The 22,923-nt window shown below is 40.4% G+C and overlaps 1 protein-coding gene across 1 annotated transcript in view; it reads right to left on the bottom strand.

Moving 5' to 3' along the window:
- Nucleotides 1-218: 218 nt before the first annotated feature.
- LOC140600289 (uncharacterized) overlaps nt 219-22,923 on the bottom strand; it is a 75,346-nt gene continuing 52,641 nt past the window's right edge. Inside the window, 4 exon segments of the mRNA XM_072768454.1 lie at nt 219-965; nt 967-4,207; nt 20,185-20,280; nt 20,781-20,907. Of these exon segments, the coding sequence (XP_072624555.1) occupies nt 878-965; nt 967-4,207; nt 20,185-20,280; nt 20,781-20,907 (3,552 nt within the window). The 3' untranslated portion in view covers nt 219-877.

Below are 22,923 nucleotides of genomic sequence, written 5' to 3'. Positions count from 1 at the left end.
GATCAACATCAGGAGGAGATAAGATGAGGGGACGAAGTGGTTCTGTGAAACTACTCTTTTACATTAATGCTGTGATTATTCAGCTCTTATTGTTACATTCCATGAGTTATTTTGCTCTCAGTTTGACAACAACAATAAAAGAACATAAAAATCCGTGCATACCTTGTTAATATTGTGCCCAAGATTACGTATCCAAGAAACCACCAAGGAGCCAACACTTAATCAAACACATGAGGGTTTATTTACAAGGTTGAGCTTGGGTTCAAGTGTCTCGACAGCGGCGCAGGGACTTGCACCCTGAGGTGGGTTCCAGCTTAGTTTTATGGACTGGTCTAGGTGACCTCCAGAAGGGGTGGAGGAATTTCTCAAGTTCTGTTTACATTCTGATATGTAGCTTTCAAAGGCATTAAGCTCTGTTCTCATTCTGATATGGGACTTTCTAGGGCGTTAAGCTGTAAGCTGTTTTTAACTGTAACCGAAGTAAGGTAAAGTTCAGCTCTTATTCACAGGGGCCTGAGATGGCTGTACTTCTGCTAACGTTGACCTTAAGGTGGAATGGCCTTAATTTTCTTGGCCTCCACAGTTGGATTGGAGAATTTTTAAGTTTTTCATTAATCATTGTAAAATCAAGGAATATTTTATATAATTTCATAGTATACAGTTTTAGACAATCTGTCTTACAGTAGGGATAAATTACTCTAAAAGAAAAGAATATTCATCATTTTCCGTTGAACTCAAGTTTTTTGTTGCTTAAAAGAACTTAAAAAAAAGTCTCTCACAATCCAAAAATCTTGCAGCCTTGCTCTAGTAGGACTTCTTTGATAATGAGTAAAGGTTGAACAGTGATTAAACGGCCTCACCACATTCTTTACATTTGTTAAGGTTTTTCTCTAGAGTGAATTCTGTGATGACGAATAAGGTATGAGTCCTGGATAAAGGCCTTGTCACATTCTTTACATTTATAGTTTCTCTCCAGTATGAATTCTGTGATGATGACTAAGGCTTGAGTGGTGGCTAAAGACCTTCCCACATTCTTTACATTTGTAAGGTTTCTCTTTAGTATGAATTCTATGATGATGGGTAAGATATGAACGACAAGTAAAGGTCTTACCACATATCTCACATTTGTGAGGTTTCTCACCAGTATGAATTCTGTGATGTTGAGTAAGATATAAATGCCTAGCAAAGGTCTTGCCACATTCCTCACATTTGTGAGGTTTCTCGCCAGTATGAATTCTGTGATGTTGAGTAAGATATAATTGCCTAGCAAAGGTCTTGCCACATTCCTCACATTTGTGAGGTTTCTCGCCAGTATGAATTCTGTGATGTTCAGTAAGATATGAATGCCTAGTAAAGGTCTTGCCACACTCATCACATTTGTGAGGTTTCTCGCCAGTATGAATTCTGTGATGTTGAGTAAGATGTGAATGTCTAGCAAAGGTCTTGCCACATTCCTCACATTTGTGAGGTTTCTCGCCAGTATGAATTCTGTGATGTTGAGTAAGAGATGAATGCCTAGAAAAGGTCTTGCCACATTCCTCACATTTGTGAGGTTTTTCACCAGTATGAATTCTGTGATGTTGAGTAAGAGATGAATGCTTAGTAAAGGTCTTGCCACATTCCCCACATTTGTGAGGTTTCTCGCCAGTATGAATTCTGTGATGTTGAGTAAGGGTCGAGCACTGTGTAAACGCCCTGCCACATTCTTTACATTTGTAAGGTTTCTCTTTAGAATGAATTCTGAGATGTTTAGTAAGGCTTGAATTATGATGGAATGCCTTGCCACATTCCTTACATTTGTAAGGTTTCTCTCCAGTATGAATTCTGTGATGTTGAATAAGACATGAATGAGTGTAAAAGGCTTTGCCACATTCTTTACATTTGTAAGGTTTCTCTCCAGTGTGAATTCTGTGATGTTGAGTAAGATATGAATGCCTAGTAAAGGTCTTGCCACATTCCCCACATTTGTGAGGTTTTCCACCAGTATGCGTTCTGTGATGTTGAATAAGGCTCCAGTGCTGTGTAAAGGCCGTGCCACATTCTTTACATTTGTAACGTTCTCCTGTAATATGAATTCTCAAATGTTTAGAAAGGAGTGAGCGCTGGTTAAAGGCTTTGCCACATGTTTTACATTTGTAACGTTTCTCTCCAGTATGAATTTTATGATGTAGAATAAGAAGTGAACGAGTGTTAAAAGCCCTGTCACATTCTTTACATGTGTAAGTTTTCTCTCCAGTGTGAATTCTGTGATGTTGAGTAAGATATGAACGCCTTGTAAAGGTCTTGCCACACTCCTCACATTTGTGAGGTTTCTGGCCAGTATGAATTGTGTGATGTTGAGTAAGGCTTGAGTGCTGTGTAAAGGCCTTGCCACATTCCCCACATTTGTGAGGTTTCTCGCCAGTATGGATTTTGTGATGTTGAGTAAGGGTCGAGCACTGTGTGAACGCCCTGCCACATTCTTTACATTTGTAAGGTTTCTCTTCAGAATGAATTCTGTGATGTTTAGTAAGGCTTGAATGATGGTGAAATGCCTTGCCACATTCCTTACATTTGTAAGGTTTCTCTCCAGCATGAATTCTGTGATGTTGAATCAGATATGAATGAGTGTAAAAGGCTTTGCCACATTCTTTACATTTGTAAGGTTTCTCTCCAGTGTGAATTCTCTGATGTTGAGTAAGATATGAATGCCTAGTAAAGGTCTTGCCACATTCCTCACATTTGTGAGGTTTTCCGCCAGTATGCATTCTGTGATGTTGAATAAGGCTCCAGTGCTGTGCAAAGGCCGAGCCACATTCTTTACATTTGTAATGTTCTCCTGTAATATGAATTCTCAAATGTTTAGAAAGGAGTGAGCGCTGGTTAAAGGCTTTGCCACATGTTTTACATTTGTAACATTTCTCTCTAGTATGAATTTTATGATGTAGAATAAGAGGTGAACGAGCGTTAAAGGCCCTGCCACATTCTATACATTTGTAAGGTTTCTCTCCAGTGTGAATTCTGTGATGTTGAGTAAGATATGAACGCCTTGTAAAGGTCTTGCCACATTCCTCACATTTGTGAGGTTTCTGGCCAGTATGAATTGTGTGATGTTGAGTAAGGGTTGAGTGCTGTGTAAAGGCCTTGCCACATTCTTCACATTTGTAAAGTTTGTCTCCAGTATGGATTCGCCTATGTCTATTTAGGGTTAAGCAGACTTTAAAGGTTTTACCACATTCTTCACATTTGTACGGTTTCTCTCCGGTACACGTTCCGTGATGTTGAGGAAGTACTGAGTCCAAGTCAAAATCTTTGCCACATTCCTTACAAATGTCACTTTTCTCTCCACTATGAACTGTCTTATGTATACTTAGCCTTGGTGCTTGACAAAACATTTTCCCAGGTTGATTACACCTGAATGGGTTTTTTCCCACATGAATTCTCTGTTGATCATCAACATTGGAGGACTGGTTAAGAGCACTCTCACATTCATTTTTAGGATTCTCTCCTGTATTCATACTACTTTGTGTACTAAGGTTAGACTTTTGATAAAAGACTTCCGCACATTTACTACCCTCATGATGGTTCCCTAGAAGCCGAGTCCTCACACATCGACCAACATTGGAGCCCTGGTTAAATGTTTTCTCAGATTCACTGCATTGAGCAACTCTGTCTCCGTTGAACAGGCTCTGGTAATTTTGTAGGGTCGACTCCTTAGTGAAACACCTCTCAAATGGATCCTGTTTAGCACTTTGTTCTTCATTTTTAAATCTCTGATTTTTAGAAAAATTTGACTGAATAGTCAATCCAATTCTTTTTTCACAAGGGTTCAAATAATTATTTTCAGCATGGACTAGGTAACTTCCCAGATTTTCCAAACTGTAGTCGTTCCCTATATATGTAAGTTTGAATATTTGATTTGAGTTTTTGTTTTCAGAAACACACTGCTTTGTGGAAGTAGCAGACTTAAAAAGGGAGGTTACTGAAAATGTTCTATATCCTTCACCATTTTGGGCAGGGAGATTCTTATTATGCGTAGATATTGCAGTATGGTTGTGGCCTTCATGATGTCTTTGATGCCCTTCACTCTCTCCATCATTGTCCCAGTCTGTCATGAACTGTAAATTCTCAATGGCATTATTTCTTAATTTACCCAATGACACTCTTTGGAAAGAAGATTCGATGCTTGGCTTTGACAGCAAGCTCTGGGTGTCACGAAAAGATATGGCTGAAAGATATCAAGAAAGAGAAATGTAAAATTATTCCACTTACTACTCTCAGATGAATATGCTGACAACTACTCATAGATAACCTAAAAACCAGTCATAGAAAATCAGCAAAAAGGCCCAGAAGGAATCTTCAGGACTTTGTTCCTCAATGAACACATAAACTTACACAGAATGTACTGACCACATAGCCTAATAGACAGCTGTAGTACTTTCATGCTATAGTAATAATCACTTTTTTATTTTTTATTTTTTTTTTTAATTTTTTTATTTATTTATGATAGTTACAGAGAGAGAGAGAGAGGCAGAGACACAGGCAGAGGGAGAAGCAGGCTCCATGCACCAGGAGCCTGATGTGGGATTCGATCCCGGGTCTCCAGGATCGCGCCCTGGGCCAAAGGCAGGCGCCAAACCGCTGCGCCACCCAGGGATCCCAATCACTTTTTTATATATCAAAAAAATCAAGAATGTACCGTGAGCCCAAAGTTTGCAAAAGGGAGGAAATTTAAACATCAACAGAAAAGGACAAAAGAGGAAACAGCAAAAATAGGAAAATATCAGGCATTCCATGTGGCTCAGTGGTTTGGTGTCACCTTCAGCCCAGGGTGTGGTCCTGGTCTCAGATCCAGTCCCCTGCATGGAATGGAGCCGGCTTCTCCCTCTGCCTGTGTCTCTGCATCTCTCTCTCTCTCTCTCTCTCCCCCTCCCTCTCTCTGTCTTTCATGAATAAATAAATACTAAAACAAACAAAAAAAAGTAAATTATCAACAACAACAGGAAGAATTGGTTTTCAGGAAAGATCAACAAAATTGACAGACTTTTAACAAAATCAAGTAAGAACGAAAAACAGGCCAACTAAAATCAGAAGTGAAGTGACAGCAGACAGTATTAACTGATACCATAAAAACACAAATAAGAAGAAGTGACAAGTGATAAGTATATGACAAGAAAGAGATACCAAAAATGTGTATAAATTTCAGAATAGACATAAGATACCTGGATTTCAGGATTCCATTAAATATTTTCTGAAGAAATATTTAAAAAGTCACAATTGGTCGACAAATACCAAGTAGATGGAAAAAGTAATTTAAAACTTCCCAACAAAGAAAAGTCTTGTTTCAGATGAATTCACTGGATAATTCAGAGATTCATTTATTATTTTTTTTCTAAAGATTTTATTTGTTTATTCATGAGATACACAGGGACACAGGTAGAGGGAGAAGCAGGCTCTTGTAGGGAGCCCGACACAGGACTCAATCCGGGGCCTCAAGGATCACACCCTGGGACGAAGGCGACGCTAAACCGCTGAGCCACCTGGGTTGCCCTAATTCAGAGATTTAATGGAAAAGTACTTCTTTTTTCTTTCTTTAAAGATTTTATTCATTTATTCATGATAGACACACAGATAGATAGGCAGAGACACAGGCAGAGGGAGAAGCAAGCTCCATGCACAAAGCCTGATGTGGGACTCAGTCGAGACTCTGGGATCATGCCCTGAGCTGAAGGCAGACATGCTCCTGCTGAGCCACCCAGGAGCCCCATGGAAACGTATTTCAAATCTCTTCCAACATTTTCAGGGAGTGAAGAGAAGGGAAATTATCAAAATAGTTTCTGTGATTCCAGTGTTACCAGGTTGTCAAAGGCAAAGGAAGACTGTACAAGTAAGAAGATTACAAACTACTACCTGTGAGGCGCAGTTATACAAAGTCCACAATAAAAAAAGCAAACTAGCACACTGAATCAAAAGCACGTTTTACAACACAATTAAAGGCGATTCTTCCAGGAATTCAAGGGTGTCTCGACATATCGAAAACTATAAGTTAAAGGCTCGACATTAACAGAATGAAGATCAAAAATGGCATCATATTGCTGCAGAACAAGAATATGAGCATACTGGACAATGTTTCATTATTAAAAACACTCAATAAAGTAGGAATAGAAGCAAACTGCCTTAACTTAATAAAGGTCATATAGGTATGGAAAACCTGAAATCTAATATATTCAATAGTAAAAAAACTGTAAGCTTCTTCTGCATGATCATAACAAAGCGATTTCACTTCTATTCAAACAGTACTGGATATTCTAGTCTGAATGGGAAAAAAAAAAAACCTTAAATGAATCCAAATGGGAAAAGAAAATGCAAATTGATCTCTTTACAGATGACATCCATAAAAAACCCTAAAGAATCCTTATTTTTTTGTTGTTTTGTTGGCTATCACTGGTATTGTTTATTTCTAGTAATTTTTTCTACGACACACTCCATTTTCAATTTTTTTAATGCTATAAATGCCTGAATTAAGTTGCAGTTTCAACTTTTTTCTTTTCTTTTATTTATTCATTTCTTCATTATAGTAGGTTCCATACCTAACATGAAGCCTAACTGGCTAACTGCGTCCTGAACCCAAGACCCTGAGATCGAGACCTATGCTGAGATTAAGAGTCAGATGCGAAACCGACTGAGCCACCTAGACACCCCCAACTTTTCTTCTGAATGTTACAAGACAAGGAACTAGAAAAAGAAGAAATTTAGCTGTGATCCAGTAGAGAAAGGAACTAAAAAAGAAAAATCAGAGATAGAGCATAATAAACAGTAACATAACATTGACATCAATGCCCAGATTTTCCAAAAAATAATCAAAATTTTAACAACATTAAAGAAAAAAGGAGAGCAGCCTCAAAAATTAAAACAAGAAATGGGACAGAAAACACAACAGATAACTACAGAAATACATACTGTGATAACAGATTGCCATGAACAATCATATACTAACAAATCAGATAACTTAGAAAAATCCCAGATAATTCCCCTATATATATAAAACAAACAAGATTCAAATAGAAATCTTAAACCCAACAAGTAGATCCTCACAGTCCAATAACAAGAATGAAAGTTGAATGTAGAATAAAAACGATTTCTAGCACAGAAAAGCACAGGACCACATACCTTCACTGGTCAGTTAACTGAACATTAAAAAAATAATAATAATTAATGACAATCCATCAAAATCTTACATTTTTTAATTTTTTTAATTATTTATTTATTTATTTATGATAGTCACACAGAGAGAGAGAGAGAGAGGCAGAGACACAGGCAGAGGGAGAAGCAGGCTCCATGCACCGGGAGCCCGACGTGGGACTCGATCCCGGGTCTCCCGGATCACGCCCCGGGCCAAAGGCAGGCGCCAAACTGCTGCGCCACCCAGGGATCCCTCAAAATCTTACAAATAGTGGAATGGACAGAACATATTCAACATCATCCTATGAGGCCTAGCATTACCCTGATCCGAAAGCAGGATTAACATCGCACAAGAACAAAATAGTCTAGTTTTTGATATAGGTGTTGCTACTCTGGCTTTCTTTTGACATCCATTTGCAACTTAAATGTTTTTCCATGCAAGTGTAGCGAGTACCTAGCACCATAGAACCAGATCACAATACCACTGACCATATCCCCTCTGCTATATCCTTTAGCCTCATGATTTATCGATTCTATAACTGAAAGCCTAAACCTTCCATTCCCCTTTACCCAGTTGGCCCATCATCCCTCTCCATTCCACTCCAGAAAGCAGCAGTTCTGTTTTGTTTTTGGAGTGGGTCTGTTTCTGCCATTTTTGCGGTTTCTAGCCATTGATGACAAAGAAAAGAGACCAAGGAGGTATTGTGCTGGACAATGTAAATAGACCTAGAAAGTACTGTGCTGATAAGTCAGGCAAATAAAAGCAAATAACATATGATTTCACTTTAGGTGCAGGCTAAAAAAAAAGTGAACAAACAAATAAAAAGCAGAAACAGACGCATAAATATCAATTTCATGTTTATTTTTTAAGACTTTGTTTATTTATTCATGAGAGACACACAGAGAGAGGCAGAGAGAAAGGCTGAGGGAGAAGCAGGCTCCCTGCGGGGGACGATCCCAGAACCTGGGACCACAACCTGAGCCGAAGGCAGAGGCTCAGTGACTGAGCCACCCAGGTGCCCATCAACCTCATTTTAAATAAACCCATGGATAATCCCAAGAAATATAAAAATTCCATGTTCCACATATTCTATAGTGGAACAAGCTTGCCTGTAACAATTTTCCAATGCTAGCAGAAGACAGAGGACTCTCAGATTCAAGTCCAAGGATCTTAGGGTTCATGAAACAGAACAAATTTCTTGATCACGCTAACTTCACTTGCCAGCTCCAAAGCCCCATTTCACACATGTAGATGCTGCATATGCAGTGGGTTTGTGTCACATCTATGAGACCCTGAGCACAGGGAATCCCAATATCTTGAAGGAGCAGAGAACATATCTTCCTGAACCTTTGCCATAGAAGACGATATCTGTTTTCCTCTACAGTTAACAAATCTGTCCTCCATCTAAGGGTAAGATATTATCACTATATTTCAAAGCATTTTAATATTCACGCATCATCGGAGAGCCAATTAAGGATAAACACTTTCAGTGTCTCTATCCTTAACATACAGAGTAACTTAAACCCACAGAATCGTTTCCCAACACTATCCACCACTCAGTCTGACCCCAGTATGTCTCCTGACTAATTACCCCAGATGTGCACCACCTCATCAAACACTCATTAGTCGGACACAGGATCTGGGATAAAATCTATTCAATGTGGGTTGCCTGCGTGGCTCAGTCAGTTCAGTGTCTGACTCTTGATTTTGGCTCATGTCATGATCTCAGGGGTTGTGGGTTCAGGTTCCTCAACAGACTCTGGACTCGGTGCTCAGCATGAAGTCTACTTGAGATTCTCTCCCTCTCCCTCCCACCCCATCCACATACACCCTCTCTGTAAAATAAATAGTCTTTAAAACTTGAAAAAAGCAGTTTACATCAGGAAATATTTTCAAGGCTATCACTGGCAGGATACGAAGCAGAAGAATTGGGTGACTTATAACATTCACTTCTGCCCTGTTCCTGTGGGGCTTGCGTTCAACCACACTGAAAAATCCCAGTACTCATGAAGGTCTACCTTAAACTTCTGTAGTGAACTTAGCAAGGGAGATGTGTGAAGAAACACCTAAACTGTACAGAAGCATATTAATTTACATGTATTTGATGACAGATCTTGTACTTCTAACCCAGGCAGAGCAGGTCCTGGAAACAGTGCAATCATGCCTCTTTACAAGAAAATGGCTGAGAATTGGGAAACACATAGGATTTAGGGCAGAGATGTTCACCACTCATCAACAAGAAATATCATAAAGAACATAGGGAAAAAAAAAAAAAAGAACAACATAGAGGCACTTCGGTGTCTCAGTCGGTTAAGCTTTAGTTCGGGTCGTGAAACCAGTGTCCTCGGATTTAGCCCCATGTCAGGCTCCCTGCTTGGTGGAGAGCTGGCTTCTATCTGTTGCTCTGCTGCACCCCTTGCTTGTGCTCTCTGTCAAATAAATATATTAAAACCTTTAAAAAATGGGCAGTCCTGGTGGCGCAGCGGTGTGGCGCCGCCTGCAGCCTGGGGTGTGATCTTGGAGACCTGGGATCGGGTCCCGCGTCGGGCTTCCTGCATGGAGCCTGCTTCTCCCTCTCCCTCTACCTGTGTCTCTGCCTTTCTTTCTGTGTGCCCATGAATAAATAAATAAAATCTTTTAAAAAAATTAAAAGTATATAGACATAAAAGATGGATGAGACCAGGTAAAATGAAACAGGTGATCACAAGGATAAAAGTTCTTTGGGGGGCTCTGAAATGAGTGAAGATTGGGAGGAAATGTTGATCTTATTATGAATACAGCTGACCTACTGCTTGTGCCTGGAGTGGATGAAAAAACTGCTGGTCCAGATCACAAGCTCACAACATGGTATCAAGGAATAACAATGCTCCATAAAGCAAATGTATCATTTTGTTAAGATATCACAACCTTTTTTTTTTTTAAGATTTTATTTATTTATTCATGAGACACAGAGAGAGAGAGAGGCAGAGACACAGGCAGAGGGAGAAGCAGGCTCCATGCAGAAGCCTGACGTGGGACTCGATTCAGGGTCTCCAGGATCACGCCCTGGGGCAAAGGTAGGCGCTAAACCTGTGAGCCACCCGGGCTGCCCAAGATATCACAACCCTATCCAAAACATGTTTTTGTTCATTTTCTTTTGCTGTACATTTGGCAGTGACCTACAGAAGAAAATTAAAAAGTCAATGTACCTGGAAGCTCTTACTCTAACTAACCCCCCTCCAAAAAACAGTCCATAGGGTAACATTAATGATCTGCAAGATAAGGAAGACCCACATGGTACCATAATGGACACAGCACTGGCCACGTACCAAAGATGTGTGCATGCAAAGTCCTGGCAGAAATATTTTCACCCAGAGGCTGTCACCTGTGGGTGGGACCCCTTTAGCGACAATGTCCCATGAGTTGACTATACTCATGTATTGGACAATAAAATCTGTAGAACTTAACCTACCTCCAGTGAGGTAAAGAGAGAGATAATGGTAAAACGGCTTTGATTTGCCAAAATTCCAGCTATAATCTATAACAAGTAAATTATTGCAACTGTCAAGCCTCTAGAGGGATTCTGCTTTGGGATATAGAAATAATTACTCATCAGAGCAGAGAGGCGCACTGAAGGCTTTGACATTCAAGGTGGGAATGGGGAGATCCCTGGGTGGCTCAGTGGTTTAGCACCTCCCTTCTGCCCAGAGTGTGATACTGGAGTCCAGGGATCAGGTCCCATGTCGGGCTCCCTGCATGGAGCCTGCTTCTCCCTCTGCCAGTGTCTCTGCCTCTCTCTCTCTCTCTCATGAATAAATAAATAAAATCTTTCAAAAAGAGAGAGAGAAAATGACAAACCACTAAATTTTAGAGAGTGTGTGGATGGGGACGCCTGGGTGGATCAGCAGTTGAGGTTCTGCCTTTGGCTCAGGTTTTGATCCCGGGGTCCTGGGATCAAGTCCTGCATCAGGCACCCAGGGGGAACCTGCTTCTCCCTATACCTGTGTCTCTGCCCCTCTCTCTGTCTCCATGAATAAATAAATAAAATCTTTAGTATTTAGTAGTATTTGGTATTAAAGCTGAGCATGATTAAACATATTTACCAACAATTTGATCTCACATATATAAACAGCAGATATGTATGCACGTTCCACTAAAAGATAAATTATAGATTTACATGCCAGTACTATCATGACAGTCCTGGACTGAAAATCATTCCCCTCCATTAGCCATAAAATGATGTAATCAATTGATAATCACACAATGGAGTCGGATGGATCCATTCTAAAGAATGATGCACAATAACATGAAGGAATACAGATCAATTCACAAGTATAGATAGAAAAAAAGCCAAATACAAGAGTTACCACTGCCTGATTACATTTATATAAAGTACAAAAATGAGGACAGCAATCTACGGCTTTCAGCGTTAAAAGAGTGCTGAGCCTGTGGTAAGGTACCAAGGAAATAAAAGGAATTGCAGAGGTCAATTAATATATTTTGGAGGTCAAATAACATTGTTTCTTCACCTCAACAGTTTATACAGACGTGCTTAGTTTGTGAAGTTCAATTGAGCTGTTAACATATGTTCTGTATGTGTGACTTTACTTCAAAAAAATATTCAACATGGAGAAACTCTCTGGCTCAGTTTGTGGAACATGCAACTTTGATTTGGGAGTTTGAGCCTTGTGTTAGGGGCAGAAATTGCTCAGAAATGGGGTCCTAAAAATGTTGATGTGCTAATATTTAAAATAAATAAAAATCAAGTTAAAAACTTAAAAATTCTAAGAAGCAAAAAAGATAGATGTAAAAAGAGAAGTGTCATAAAATAGATATATTGACAAGGTGAAATAAAATCTAGGAAGGAATAGATTTTCAAAGAATGCTTTAGTTTCTAGCTCAAGCAATATGGTACTGATATACATAGTTCACAGAAAAAAAAGAGAAGAAAATGTAGAATTATTTTCTTAAAACACATATAGGAACACCAGAAAGGAATAAAAAAACAGGGAGGGTATTAGGAAAGACAAAAAATGTAGTATAGCCAAACCCCAATACCTTCATTAAGATATTAAACACAAATAAACCAAATGTTCCTGGTGACACTAAACTTTGCTCGAATATATTCCACTGGAACTTTGTGAAGATAGAACTAAACCATGAGGGTAAATTGAAAAAAAGAAAACGGAACAAAATGTGTGTAGTGATAACCAACCAAAGTGGTATGGCAAAATAAAAATCCTATTGAATAACCTTTAACGCCAAAGGACTTGGTCACTATTAGTTTTATTTATTTTTGAAGATCTAGATGTACAGGATTTCAATAATCTATTTCATGGAGAATAAGCATAACCTATATTTGTGTGCATATTTATACACACATATAAACATACACAGATATACATACGTGTACATAGGGAAACATTTATTTTTAGCTGGAGACATTGCACCTTCCCTGGGGACAGCACAGCGCTCCACCATGAGGGGCCAGCTGAAACTACAATTGTTCCACCATGAGAGAGAGCCCATGGTGGGCACCCAGCATTCCCCAAATGTCAAGCTGATTCTTGGGTACCCACATAGGTCTGGCCTCAAGGGCTTCCCTGGGAGAATCTGGGATGTTATAGACATCTGCATCTAGTCACTGGCTCTCAGAGTGGGTTCCCTGGACAGGTACCTGAAAAAGTGTTAACAAAGGAAATTTGGGGAGTGCACCCCAGAAGTACTAATGTGGCAATGTGGAGATAAACACTGCAATCTAAGATTTACAAGTGCTCCTGGTGATTCTGTTATGGGCTAAATTGGACAACCTTGCAGACACTAAGTCACAGCTCATCCCTGAGTTATCCACAGGTAAGTCATTCCTAGAAATGCTGTATTTGGGGTTCCTGGGTGGCTCAGTCAGTTAAGGGTCTGCCTTGGGCTCAGGTCATGGTCCCAGAGTCCTAGGATGGAGCTTCACCTTGGGCTCTCTGCTCAGTGGGGAGTCAGCTTTTCCCTCTCCTCCCTGTTCTTGCTCCCTCTGTCGCTCTCTCAAATTAATTAATTAATTTAAAAAATTTAAAAAAAAAAACCTCTAAGCTTACTACAGTCATGTCAATATTGTGACAGACACACACACACACAATGTGCAAAACACAAATCTTCTTTATTCATAAATAAATTTGACTCTAAAAGTCTTCCTCAGCTTCCCGCAGTTCTGTCTCTGCCTTCTCTCAATACTCTCCTTGAGCTTCCTGAGATCTCCCCAGATACACTCTGTTCACATTGTACAATGAATGGAATCCAGATGAAAGTGAATTGGAACATGTTTAAATATTTTTTCAAGATAGTTATGAAATTCATACAAGACATTAATACAGGTTATGGGAGGCACCTGGGTGGCTCATTGGTTGGGCGTTTGCCTCCGGCTCAGGACATGATCCCTGCACACAGCCTCTTTCTCCTCTGCCTGTGTCTCTGCCTCTCTCCGTGTGCCTTTCATGAATAAGTAAATAAAATCTTTAATAAAAAACAGGTTACGGAAGAGTTGGTTATACGTCCCTCAGGTACCTGTGAAAATCTCATTATTTCCACTGCATAACTAATATTCTTGACTTGGATCAATTGCTATCATGAAGATACATCCAGCTTTTAATAAACTGCCACTGTACTCTCCTTAAAATGCAAATGTTGGGATCCCTGGGTTACCCAGTGGTTTAGTGTCGGCCTTTGACCCAGGGTGCGATCCTGGAGACCCGGGATCGAATCCCACATCGGGCTCCCGGTGCATGGAGCCTGCTTGTCCCTCTGCCAATGTCTCTGCCTCTCTCTCTCTCTCTGTGACTATCAGAAATAAATTTTTAAAAAAATTTTTAAATGCAAATGGAAAAACTATTTAAAATTCAGAGTGTTTCTCTGTCGTACTTTATTTATTTATTTATTTATTTTCTGTCGTACTTTAATGCAAGGAAAGGTGCCCTGGACACTTACTTCCTCGGGACTTCGATCACACTTACAGGTCAGCCACAAGCAGCATCTCCATGTGGACTTTCTTCATTAATTGTACATTATAATGTCCTTAATCTTCCATGTTAAAGTAGGTAGGAATGAAGTCCCCCTCATACCAGAGCCCTGCATGTCTGTGAGACAGCAGCCACCAAATCATCTTACATGTACACAAATGATAAAGCCTTGGGATGAGAGGATTTCAGAGTAAAATTAACATCTGCCATGCAAAAATGTCAAATATGGTCAAAAGAAAACAGGAGACACACCAAAAATAATAATCTCTCTTCAGACAACCATCTCCTCTCCATCCTGACAGGGATATTAACAGATACAGAGGACCGCTGAATACCGGGTTTCAACAGCGGAGGTCCATATATATGTAACAATACATGAATACAGTACAGTACTATAAATGTGTTTTGTCTTCACCTTAAGATTTTCTATTCTCAAGCTAACATTATTATAAAAAATACCATATATAATACAGGAATACATACCAAAAACTGCGATGATTGACTGTTTATGTTCCAGGTGAGGCTTCTGAGGTCAACAACAGGTTATTTCCATGACAAAACAGGTGTGGTTTTCAATTTGGGGCTCTCAAAAGATACACACAGGTTTGCTTTTCTTTTCTTTTTTTAAAGATTTATTTATTTATTTATTCATAGAGATGCAGAGAGAGAGAGAGGCAGAGACACAGGCAGAGTGAGAAGCAGGCTCCATGCAGAGAGCCTGACCTGGGACTCAATCCAGGGTCTCCAGGACACGCCCTGGGCTGCAGGCGTAGCTTAAACCACTGCCCCACCGGGGCTGACCCACACAGGTTTTCAACTGTAAAGAGGTGGTGCCCCTAACACTTGCATTGTCCAAGGCTAAAATGTGAGTGATCTGTGTGTTTTAACTTTGGATTTTTCTCTATAATAAATACTTTGATTTCAGATCATGCCTGAAAAGGGATATTGACTTACTGCTTTCTTCTGTGAATTCTGATGTTATTTAGATTTCCTTTCCATCTCACAACTTACCAATTTTTTATATCCTTAATGTTTTTATCCTTTATAAAGATGTTTTTCTGAAGTATGTAGTAAAACCAAAGGTCTTGCATCAATTTTACATTTCTTTTTTTTTTTTTTTTAAGATTTTATTTATTTACTCATGAGAGATACACAGAGAGAGAGGTAGATGCACAGGCAGAGGGAGAAGCAGGCTCCATTCAGGGAGCCTGATGTGGGACTCGATCCCAGGACTCCAGGATCATGCCCTGGGCCGAAGGCAGGTGCTAAACTGCTCAGCCACCCAGGGATCCCATATTTCTATGGTTTCTGCCCAGTATGCTTTGTTATCTTACTGATGTTCAGTAAGAGTGCAGTTCCAGGCATAGATGTGGACACTATTCTTAACAACTCTAAATTATTCCACAGGATGCATTACCTCATGTTGAATAGTTCTGGTTATGAATTAAATGCCTTGCACATTCTTTACATTTAAGGGCTTCCCCTCACTATGCACCCTCTGCTCCACTATGCACATCTCTCCACTATGTACCTCTCTGTTGACAAAGTTTGTAGTTTTGCATGAAGTTTTTCTCAAATTTTATTGTACATTTGTCAGCCATCCCCTCATTATGTCTTATATTAGGTTGTTAGGCTTAGGGTGGTAGTTAAAGGCTTTGCCACATTTTAGACATTAGAGAGGTTTCTTCTGTTATAAAATCTCTGCTATTGAGTGCTGAACACAACCAAAATCTTTGCTCTAGTTGCTACATTTGGAAGTCCTTTCTCCAGCGAGGGTACAGGATATACAATGAGATTTGAGCTTTATTAGACATTCCCACCTTTATTACTTTTATACTGTTTCTCTGTATGGGCACCGGGGTGGCTCAGTTGGTTAAGCATCTTATATCAGCTAGGGTCATGATCCCGGGGGTCCTGAAATCAAGCTCTGCCACCAGGCTCCCTACTCTGCAGGGAGTCTCCTTCTTCCTCTCTGTCTATCCCCCCTCCCACCTGCTATACCTGCCTGTGCTCTCTATCTCAAGTAAATAACGTCTTTTTTAAAAACAAATACATCTGTAATTATGGAAGATAAAGTCCTCACTAAAGATCTTCCAAAGTTCAGAACACATGAATACTTGTACCAAGTATTATGTCTCAACTACTTTACAGTGATATTTGGATAAAGACCATCCTGTGTTTATCAAAATTAGAGACTTTGGAATAAGGAGGGATTACATGCTGGTGGGAGAACAATGAATCCACTGAAAAGGAGTTCTCAAATCAATCAAATTTAGAATTTTTATCTTAATTTTTAAGTGTTTGACTTTCAGAAATATTTCAGTGCATGATTTTTTTTTCTTTTTTTTTCAGTGCATGATTTATCCAACTTTATATTTCAAATGGTTTGAATGATTACTTTCACTAAAGGTAACTTCATTAATTTGGACTAGGTGACTTTCCAAAATTTCCAAATGTCCTCAGAAAATATGTAGGTTTAAAAGTGGATGTGGGTCCTTGCACTCAAATACATCATCCTGAAAATATAACTGAATTAAAGTGGGATTCTCCAAAAATTGTTTTATATCTCTGATCTCTTCTGGCAGTAAAGACTCCATTATGGGCAACTGTCCCAGTATGCTTATATCCATCATCACATCCCTCCTGTCCTCCATGACCCCATCAATCCCAGTCATTAAGTATAAAAACTTAGGACTACAGATTCCACATCCTCCCCTATCACTCTATGGAATGAATCTTCTTTGCCTGTCTTGGCCAACAACCCTGGGTGTTATGGAAAGACACAATTAAAAGATTGAATATTCATTTTTCTAAGATTTACTTATTTATTCAAGAATGACACAGAGAGAGAGGCAGAGACGCAGGCAGAGGGAGAAGCAGGCTCCATTCAGGGAGCAAAATGTGGGACTCGATCTCAGGACTCAGGATCATGCCCTGGGGTGAAGGCAGGCGCTCAACCGCTGGGCCACCCAGGCATCTCCACATCCCAACTAAAAGATTTATTTATTTATTTATTTTTCTTTTTTTTCCAACTAAAAGATTTAAAATAAGACATCCCACTTAGCGAACACACATGCATATATGTTAAAATTCTAATGTGTAAACTTAATACCCAGTATAGCACTTCAGATGAATCTGGAGACATAGGAACCACCAGGATTTGCTCTTCCATGACAACAAAAATTGACCAAATTACTTTTTTCAGTGCTCCAGAAGCCAGTTAGGAAAACATAGCACCCCCAGGCAGGAACAGATGAAGAAGAGCCACATCAAAGAGACTAAGAAAGTTTGTGACACTTGCCCACAACAGCAGCAGCTCACCCACCCTGACACATGAAGGCCACCCTGTGAAAAAACTCGTACCTCTCCTCAGGAGAGAAAGAAACGAGTGACCTGTAGGTTCGGGGATATGGATTCTTGGCTGCTGCCTGAGGGACTTGTTTCTGTCACACATGACATGGAGGCAGAGGGAACGACAGCACCCTCTGGATGCATTGTGGTGGCTGCTCAGACAAACAAGAAAGTCTTGTTTCTTGTTCAAACAAGAAAGAGACTACAGAGGTGAAGCAGAGGAAGGAATCACGTTAGGCATCGGACTCTTAATTTCGGTTCAGATCATGGTCATGATCCTTCAGATGGTCTCTGAACTCTGTACTTGAAAACTGTCATCCTTGGGGCACCTGGATGGCTCAGTCGGTTCTGTGTCTGCTTTCAGCTCACATCCTGATCAGAGGGTCCTGGGATTGAGCCCAGGTCAGGCTCCCTGCTCAGCGCGGACTATGCTTCTCCCTTTCCCTCTGGTCCTCCCCTGTGCTATGCTCTCATTTGCTCTTTCTGTCTATCTCAAATGAATAGATAAAAAATCTTATGGAAAAATTAAAAGAAAAAGAAAATGGTCATGGTGTAACTAAATACACAAGTAAAACCAAAACCACAACTAACTAATGTAGTGGAAAGTCCCAGACAAAAGGAAGCACATTGTTATGGAATTACAAAGCCAGAATAAGACAAAATTTAGCCCGAGAAAAGCTACATTAAAATACATGCATTAAAATACAGGATCCCGGGGTGGCTCAGCAGTTTAGCGTCTGCTTTCAGGCCAGGGTGTAATCCTGGAGTCCTAGAATTCAGTCCACATCCCCACATGGGGCTCCCTGCCTGGAGCCTGCTTCTCCCTCTGCTTGTGTCTCTGCCTCTCTCTCCATCTCTCATGAAGAAATAAATAAATAAAATCTTTCAAAAAAAAAACCAAACAGATGCATTATTCTGTTTTTTTAAAAAATATTATATTTATTTATTCATGAGAGACACAGAGAGAGAGGCCGAGACACAGGCAGAGGGAGAAGCAGGCTTTATGCAGGGAGCCCGACGCGAGACTCGATCCCGGGTCCCAGGATCAGGCCCTGGGCTGAAGGTAGCGCTAAATCGCTGAGCCACCTGGGCTGCCCCAGATGCATTATTCTCAAGGAAACTTTCTATAAAACTAATTTTAAACTCTATCTCTGTATCATAAAAAATAGGCATGAATTATTGGCAGATTTTCACTGACCACAGTATTGTAAAGAATATTCATTAAAATCAATCATTAAAAGCTGTAAGTGAAAATCATATGAATAACCACTTAAAAAGGCATTATACAAATGTATTATTTTATTAATATATCCCTCCTTGAACAGAGAATTTAAGGCCACAACCCACTCCTTAAAACCAAGGAAATAAACAACATCTTCATTTCTAAATAAACACCAAGAAAGTTGCAAAATATGCTAAATCCACTATACATAAAATACATATTTGGAAAAATTCATATATACTCCAAGGAAAGTAGAAGAAAAATCCAATGACTAATTGTCACTGAAGTGAAATTACATTTATGAACAAAAGCTTTCTTTAAAATACAGGAATTATACGAATTATACCTCACTGCTTTTTTTCTTTTTTTAAGACTTTATCCATGTATTTGAGAGAGAATGAGAGAGAGAGAGCGCAGCTGGGGAAGGGCACAGGGAGAAGCAGACTCCCCACTGAGCAGGGATCCCATTGGGGGTAGGAGGGCTGAGCCCCAGGACTCCAAGATCATGACCTGAGACCAACTGACTGGCCACCCAGACATCCCTCTACCTCACATGCCATGTCATATAGAACTTTTGATCTAATAAATAACAGATGAATCTCATATATAACTAATAAGAAAGTGAAAACACACTTGACAAAATAAAAAGAAATTCCTGTCATACAAGATAAATTCATACAATGATGCAAGTATTAAGAAAGAAGGTAAAAATTGAGAATTTATTATAGGCTTCAAGTTCTAAGGTCTAAATGTTCTAGCTCCCTCATGGCATTAATTTAGGTAGGAATTCTAGGATACAAACAGATACGTTACATTATTTCACCACTGAGGAATGGAACACACTGCTATATCCTAATTTCAGTTCATACAAAGAAAAATTAACATCCAGAGTGAAATAAATGATTAGATTTTCTTATTTTAGGGAGGTGCTTTGTTATCTGATGAAATTACTGAGTGTCAATTTTGTACAATCAAGATTAAAGCCTCCATAACATTGGAATGCATAAGCCAGAAAACGTGGTACCTGTCTCCAGTGTTCCCAGGATTTCTGCACCAACCCCAGTATGCCCACCACTACCCCGACATCCTTCTCACATGAGGCAAAACAGAACTTACAAAGGGCTAAGGCTATGGATCCTGAGAAACAGGGAGACTTCCCCAGGACCCTCACAGCAATGGAGAACCTCTCAGATTATGGAGACCCTCCCACTCCCAGGGGAGTCTCCTGGCCCTCCCTGTGGAAGTGATGGACCATCAGTGGAGCTGAAGGAGAATCCTTAGAGAAGCTAAGAGCTTGATAATGTTGGATAGCACATGTCCCTCTGTGACAGGGAGAAAAATATAAACTAGGTTTCTCAAGAGTGTATCCTTTCAAGGAGAACTACTCCCACCACAGTTTAAGGTCTCTCTTCCCCCTTCACATGTGGACCGCACCTCTGTCATCTGCCTCATTCATTTCCACTTACCTGGATGGATGGTTACTCTCTTCTTTCTCTTCACACTCCAAGGTTCCTTCTTTTGCTCCAAAAAGGAGACCAGGTCTGGCTTTGACACAATGAGACCTGTTTATTAGAAAAAAGGGATGAGTATTGTTGGTGATGCTAACTTTCAATCCACCCTCATACTCAGTAGAGAAGAGAAAAAGACACTGTAGATTCAAGAAAATGATTTCCTGAAGGCTGTTGCCCAGCTGCCCCTTTAGAACACACAGGAGAGATGTCCAGTGTTCAGAATTGTCCTCCACAGCCAAGTACTAGACACAAGAATAAAAGGTGTAAGTTGGAGTTTAAGTTACGGGGTATACTATTTTCTGCCACTCACTGTACAGAATTCCCACGCATCTACAGAAGTGATGATGTTACCTTGAGGAAGAGGAAATTAAAGCTGAAAGGAAGCAATTGAAGACTTTTGTCTACGTCTATAAAACACTACTTTTTCCCTTTACTGCCCAGATCCACATTCCAGTCATTCAAAGAGGAATCTTCCAAGACACAGACAGTCTTCAAAGGAAGGAAGGAAACCCTGAGTGTGGTATGGAAAATCTGGAAGGAGTGATCCTCACCCAAGAAGAGGAGGTGTCCGTAGTTCTCTAACATCACATCCCTGTAGAGTTTCCGCTGAGTGTGGTTCAGGCATGTCCACTCCTCCTGAGAGAATTCTATGGCCACATCCCTGAATGTCAGCAGTCGCTGCAATAAATACCAATTACCGAGTGGTCATAGGCACAGTTCATTATGGCCCAAGTGATGAAGGAGGGAGTTAGTGTCATCAGCTAGACCCCAAGACCTGACCTTCAGGTGTTTACCAGCTTGTACCCTCCAACCTTGGTCCCACATTTACTAACCTCTCTTTCCACCACATCTTTTACTTGAGGCAAAACACCCCATGGGCAGAGTCTCCTGTGATGGAAATAGAAACTATCCACCAAAAGGAAAGGACTGATCTTGATGTGGGGAAAAAAGGCAGAAAGAAAGGTATATGAGGGATCCCTGGGTGGCGCAGCGGTTTGGCGCCTGCCTTTGGCCCAGGGCGCGATCCTGGAGACCCGGGATCGAATCCCACGTCGGGCTTCCGGTGCATGGAGCCTGCTTCTCCCTCTGCCTGTGTCTCTGCCTCTCTCTCTCTCACTGTGTGCCTATCATAAATAAATAAAAAAAATTAAAAAAAAAAAAGAAAAAAAAGAAAGGTATATGACATTAAATGACCCTGTAAAACGCAGCCCATTGACAAATACTTGAGTCAGTTAGAGTATAAAGCTCCTGGAGGAAGTCCTCAACTTTCTCAAGGTGAATACCTTCCTAGAGGGACAAACAACCTTAGTTTGACAGTAACGGGGCCATTGTATCCTGTTGAGTGTTTTTTAGCATATGAAAAGCCATTTGGAACTCCCTTACTCTGCACTTGCCCCAACAGCAGAATGTGTAATCAGTTGCTCCTCACAATCCCTGGGCAATTGGAGCCAGCAGGCAGCAGGCTGCTGCAGCAGCTGCAACTCTTTCTACTCATTGGTCCTGTCCTCATCTTTAATACAAACACGTTTTTGCACCAAAGACCTCAAGGTTCTGGACCTCAGCAACATTCCAGAACTACATCCCCCTGAGGAACAGCCTGGACCAGCCCAATTTGAGCTAAACCCCTGACTCACCCTCTACAGTTGAAACAAACAGTAACCTGTGGAGTAACCAAAATTGTCTCTTACCTCATTTATTACCAAAGTCTCCAGCAAGGAGGAGCACAAACCTCAGTTATATAACCCAAGTATGTGTAGAAATGCTGTCTTCAGATGCATGTGGGGTTTCTGCCCAGTTCTACAGACGATGACAAGGCCCCTCTTTCTAAATATCCAGCCTAACCCTAAACAACAGAAAACCTTTCCCCCTTGCTCTGTGAGTCTCTGCTTAGGAAGTTATTCTCAGTGATCTGTGAGGCAGCAAATCAAGTTTCCTTTCTGTGACATCCACACACGGGTATAGTTTCTATCTGTAGTTCTATAATCTTTCAGGATTTTAAGACTGAAATATGTGAATTATGATTCTTGTGTGGTTGGTTTGTTTGTTTGTTTGTTTTTTTATTTCAAAGAAGTAAATAGAAAGTAACTCTAGGGGTGCTAGGGGGGATAGGTGATTGAGCACCAGCCTTTTTCTCAGGTCCTGATCCCAGGGGGAGTCCAACATCAGGCTACCCATAGGCAGCCTGCTTCTCCCTCTCTCTATGTCTTTGCCTCTCTCTGAGGAATAAATATATAAAATAAAATTTAAAAAAAAAAAAAAAGGCTAACTATGACACTAAGGGTGGAGTAACATTGAAACCCACCAGATGGAGGTCCACTCCCAGAAGTAAATATCTCACTACAGGAAGGTGAGAGTCTTCCCTGTCCATTGGAAGCTAATGTGATGTGGGCCTGGAGCTAAGGATCAAAAAGGTATGTTGATCAATTTTTGTTGCAAAAAGCGGTTTCTGGGCAGCCCCGGTGGCACAGCGGTTTAGCGCTGCCTGCGGCCCGGGGTGTGATCCTGGAGACCCTGGGTCGAGTCCAAGGTCAGGCTCTCTGTGTGACGCCTGCTTCTCCCTCTGCCTGTGTCTCTGCCTCTCTCTCTCTCTCTCTCTCTGTGACTATCATAAATAAATAAAAATTTTATTTAAAAATAATAAATGCATAAATAAATAAATGTGATAGTTTCTGCACATCCTTCAGTAAACCTAAG

Source organism: Canis lupus, chromosome 1, assembly GCF_048164855.1.
Source record: "Canis lupus baileyi chromosome 1, mCanLup2.hap1, whole genome shotgun sequence".
In the NCBI taxonomy this organism is placed as follows: domain Eukaryota; kingdom Metazoa; phylum Chordata; class Mammalia; order Carnivora; family Canidae; genus Canis; species Canis lupus.
This window is presented reverse-complemented; position numbering and strand designations above follow the sequence as displayed.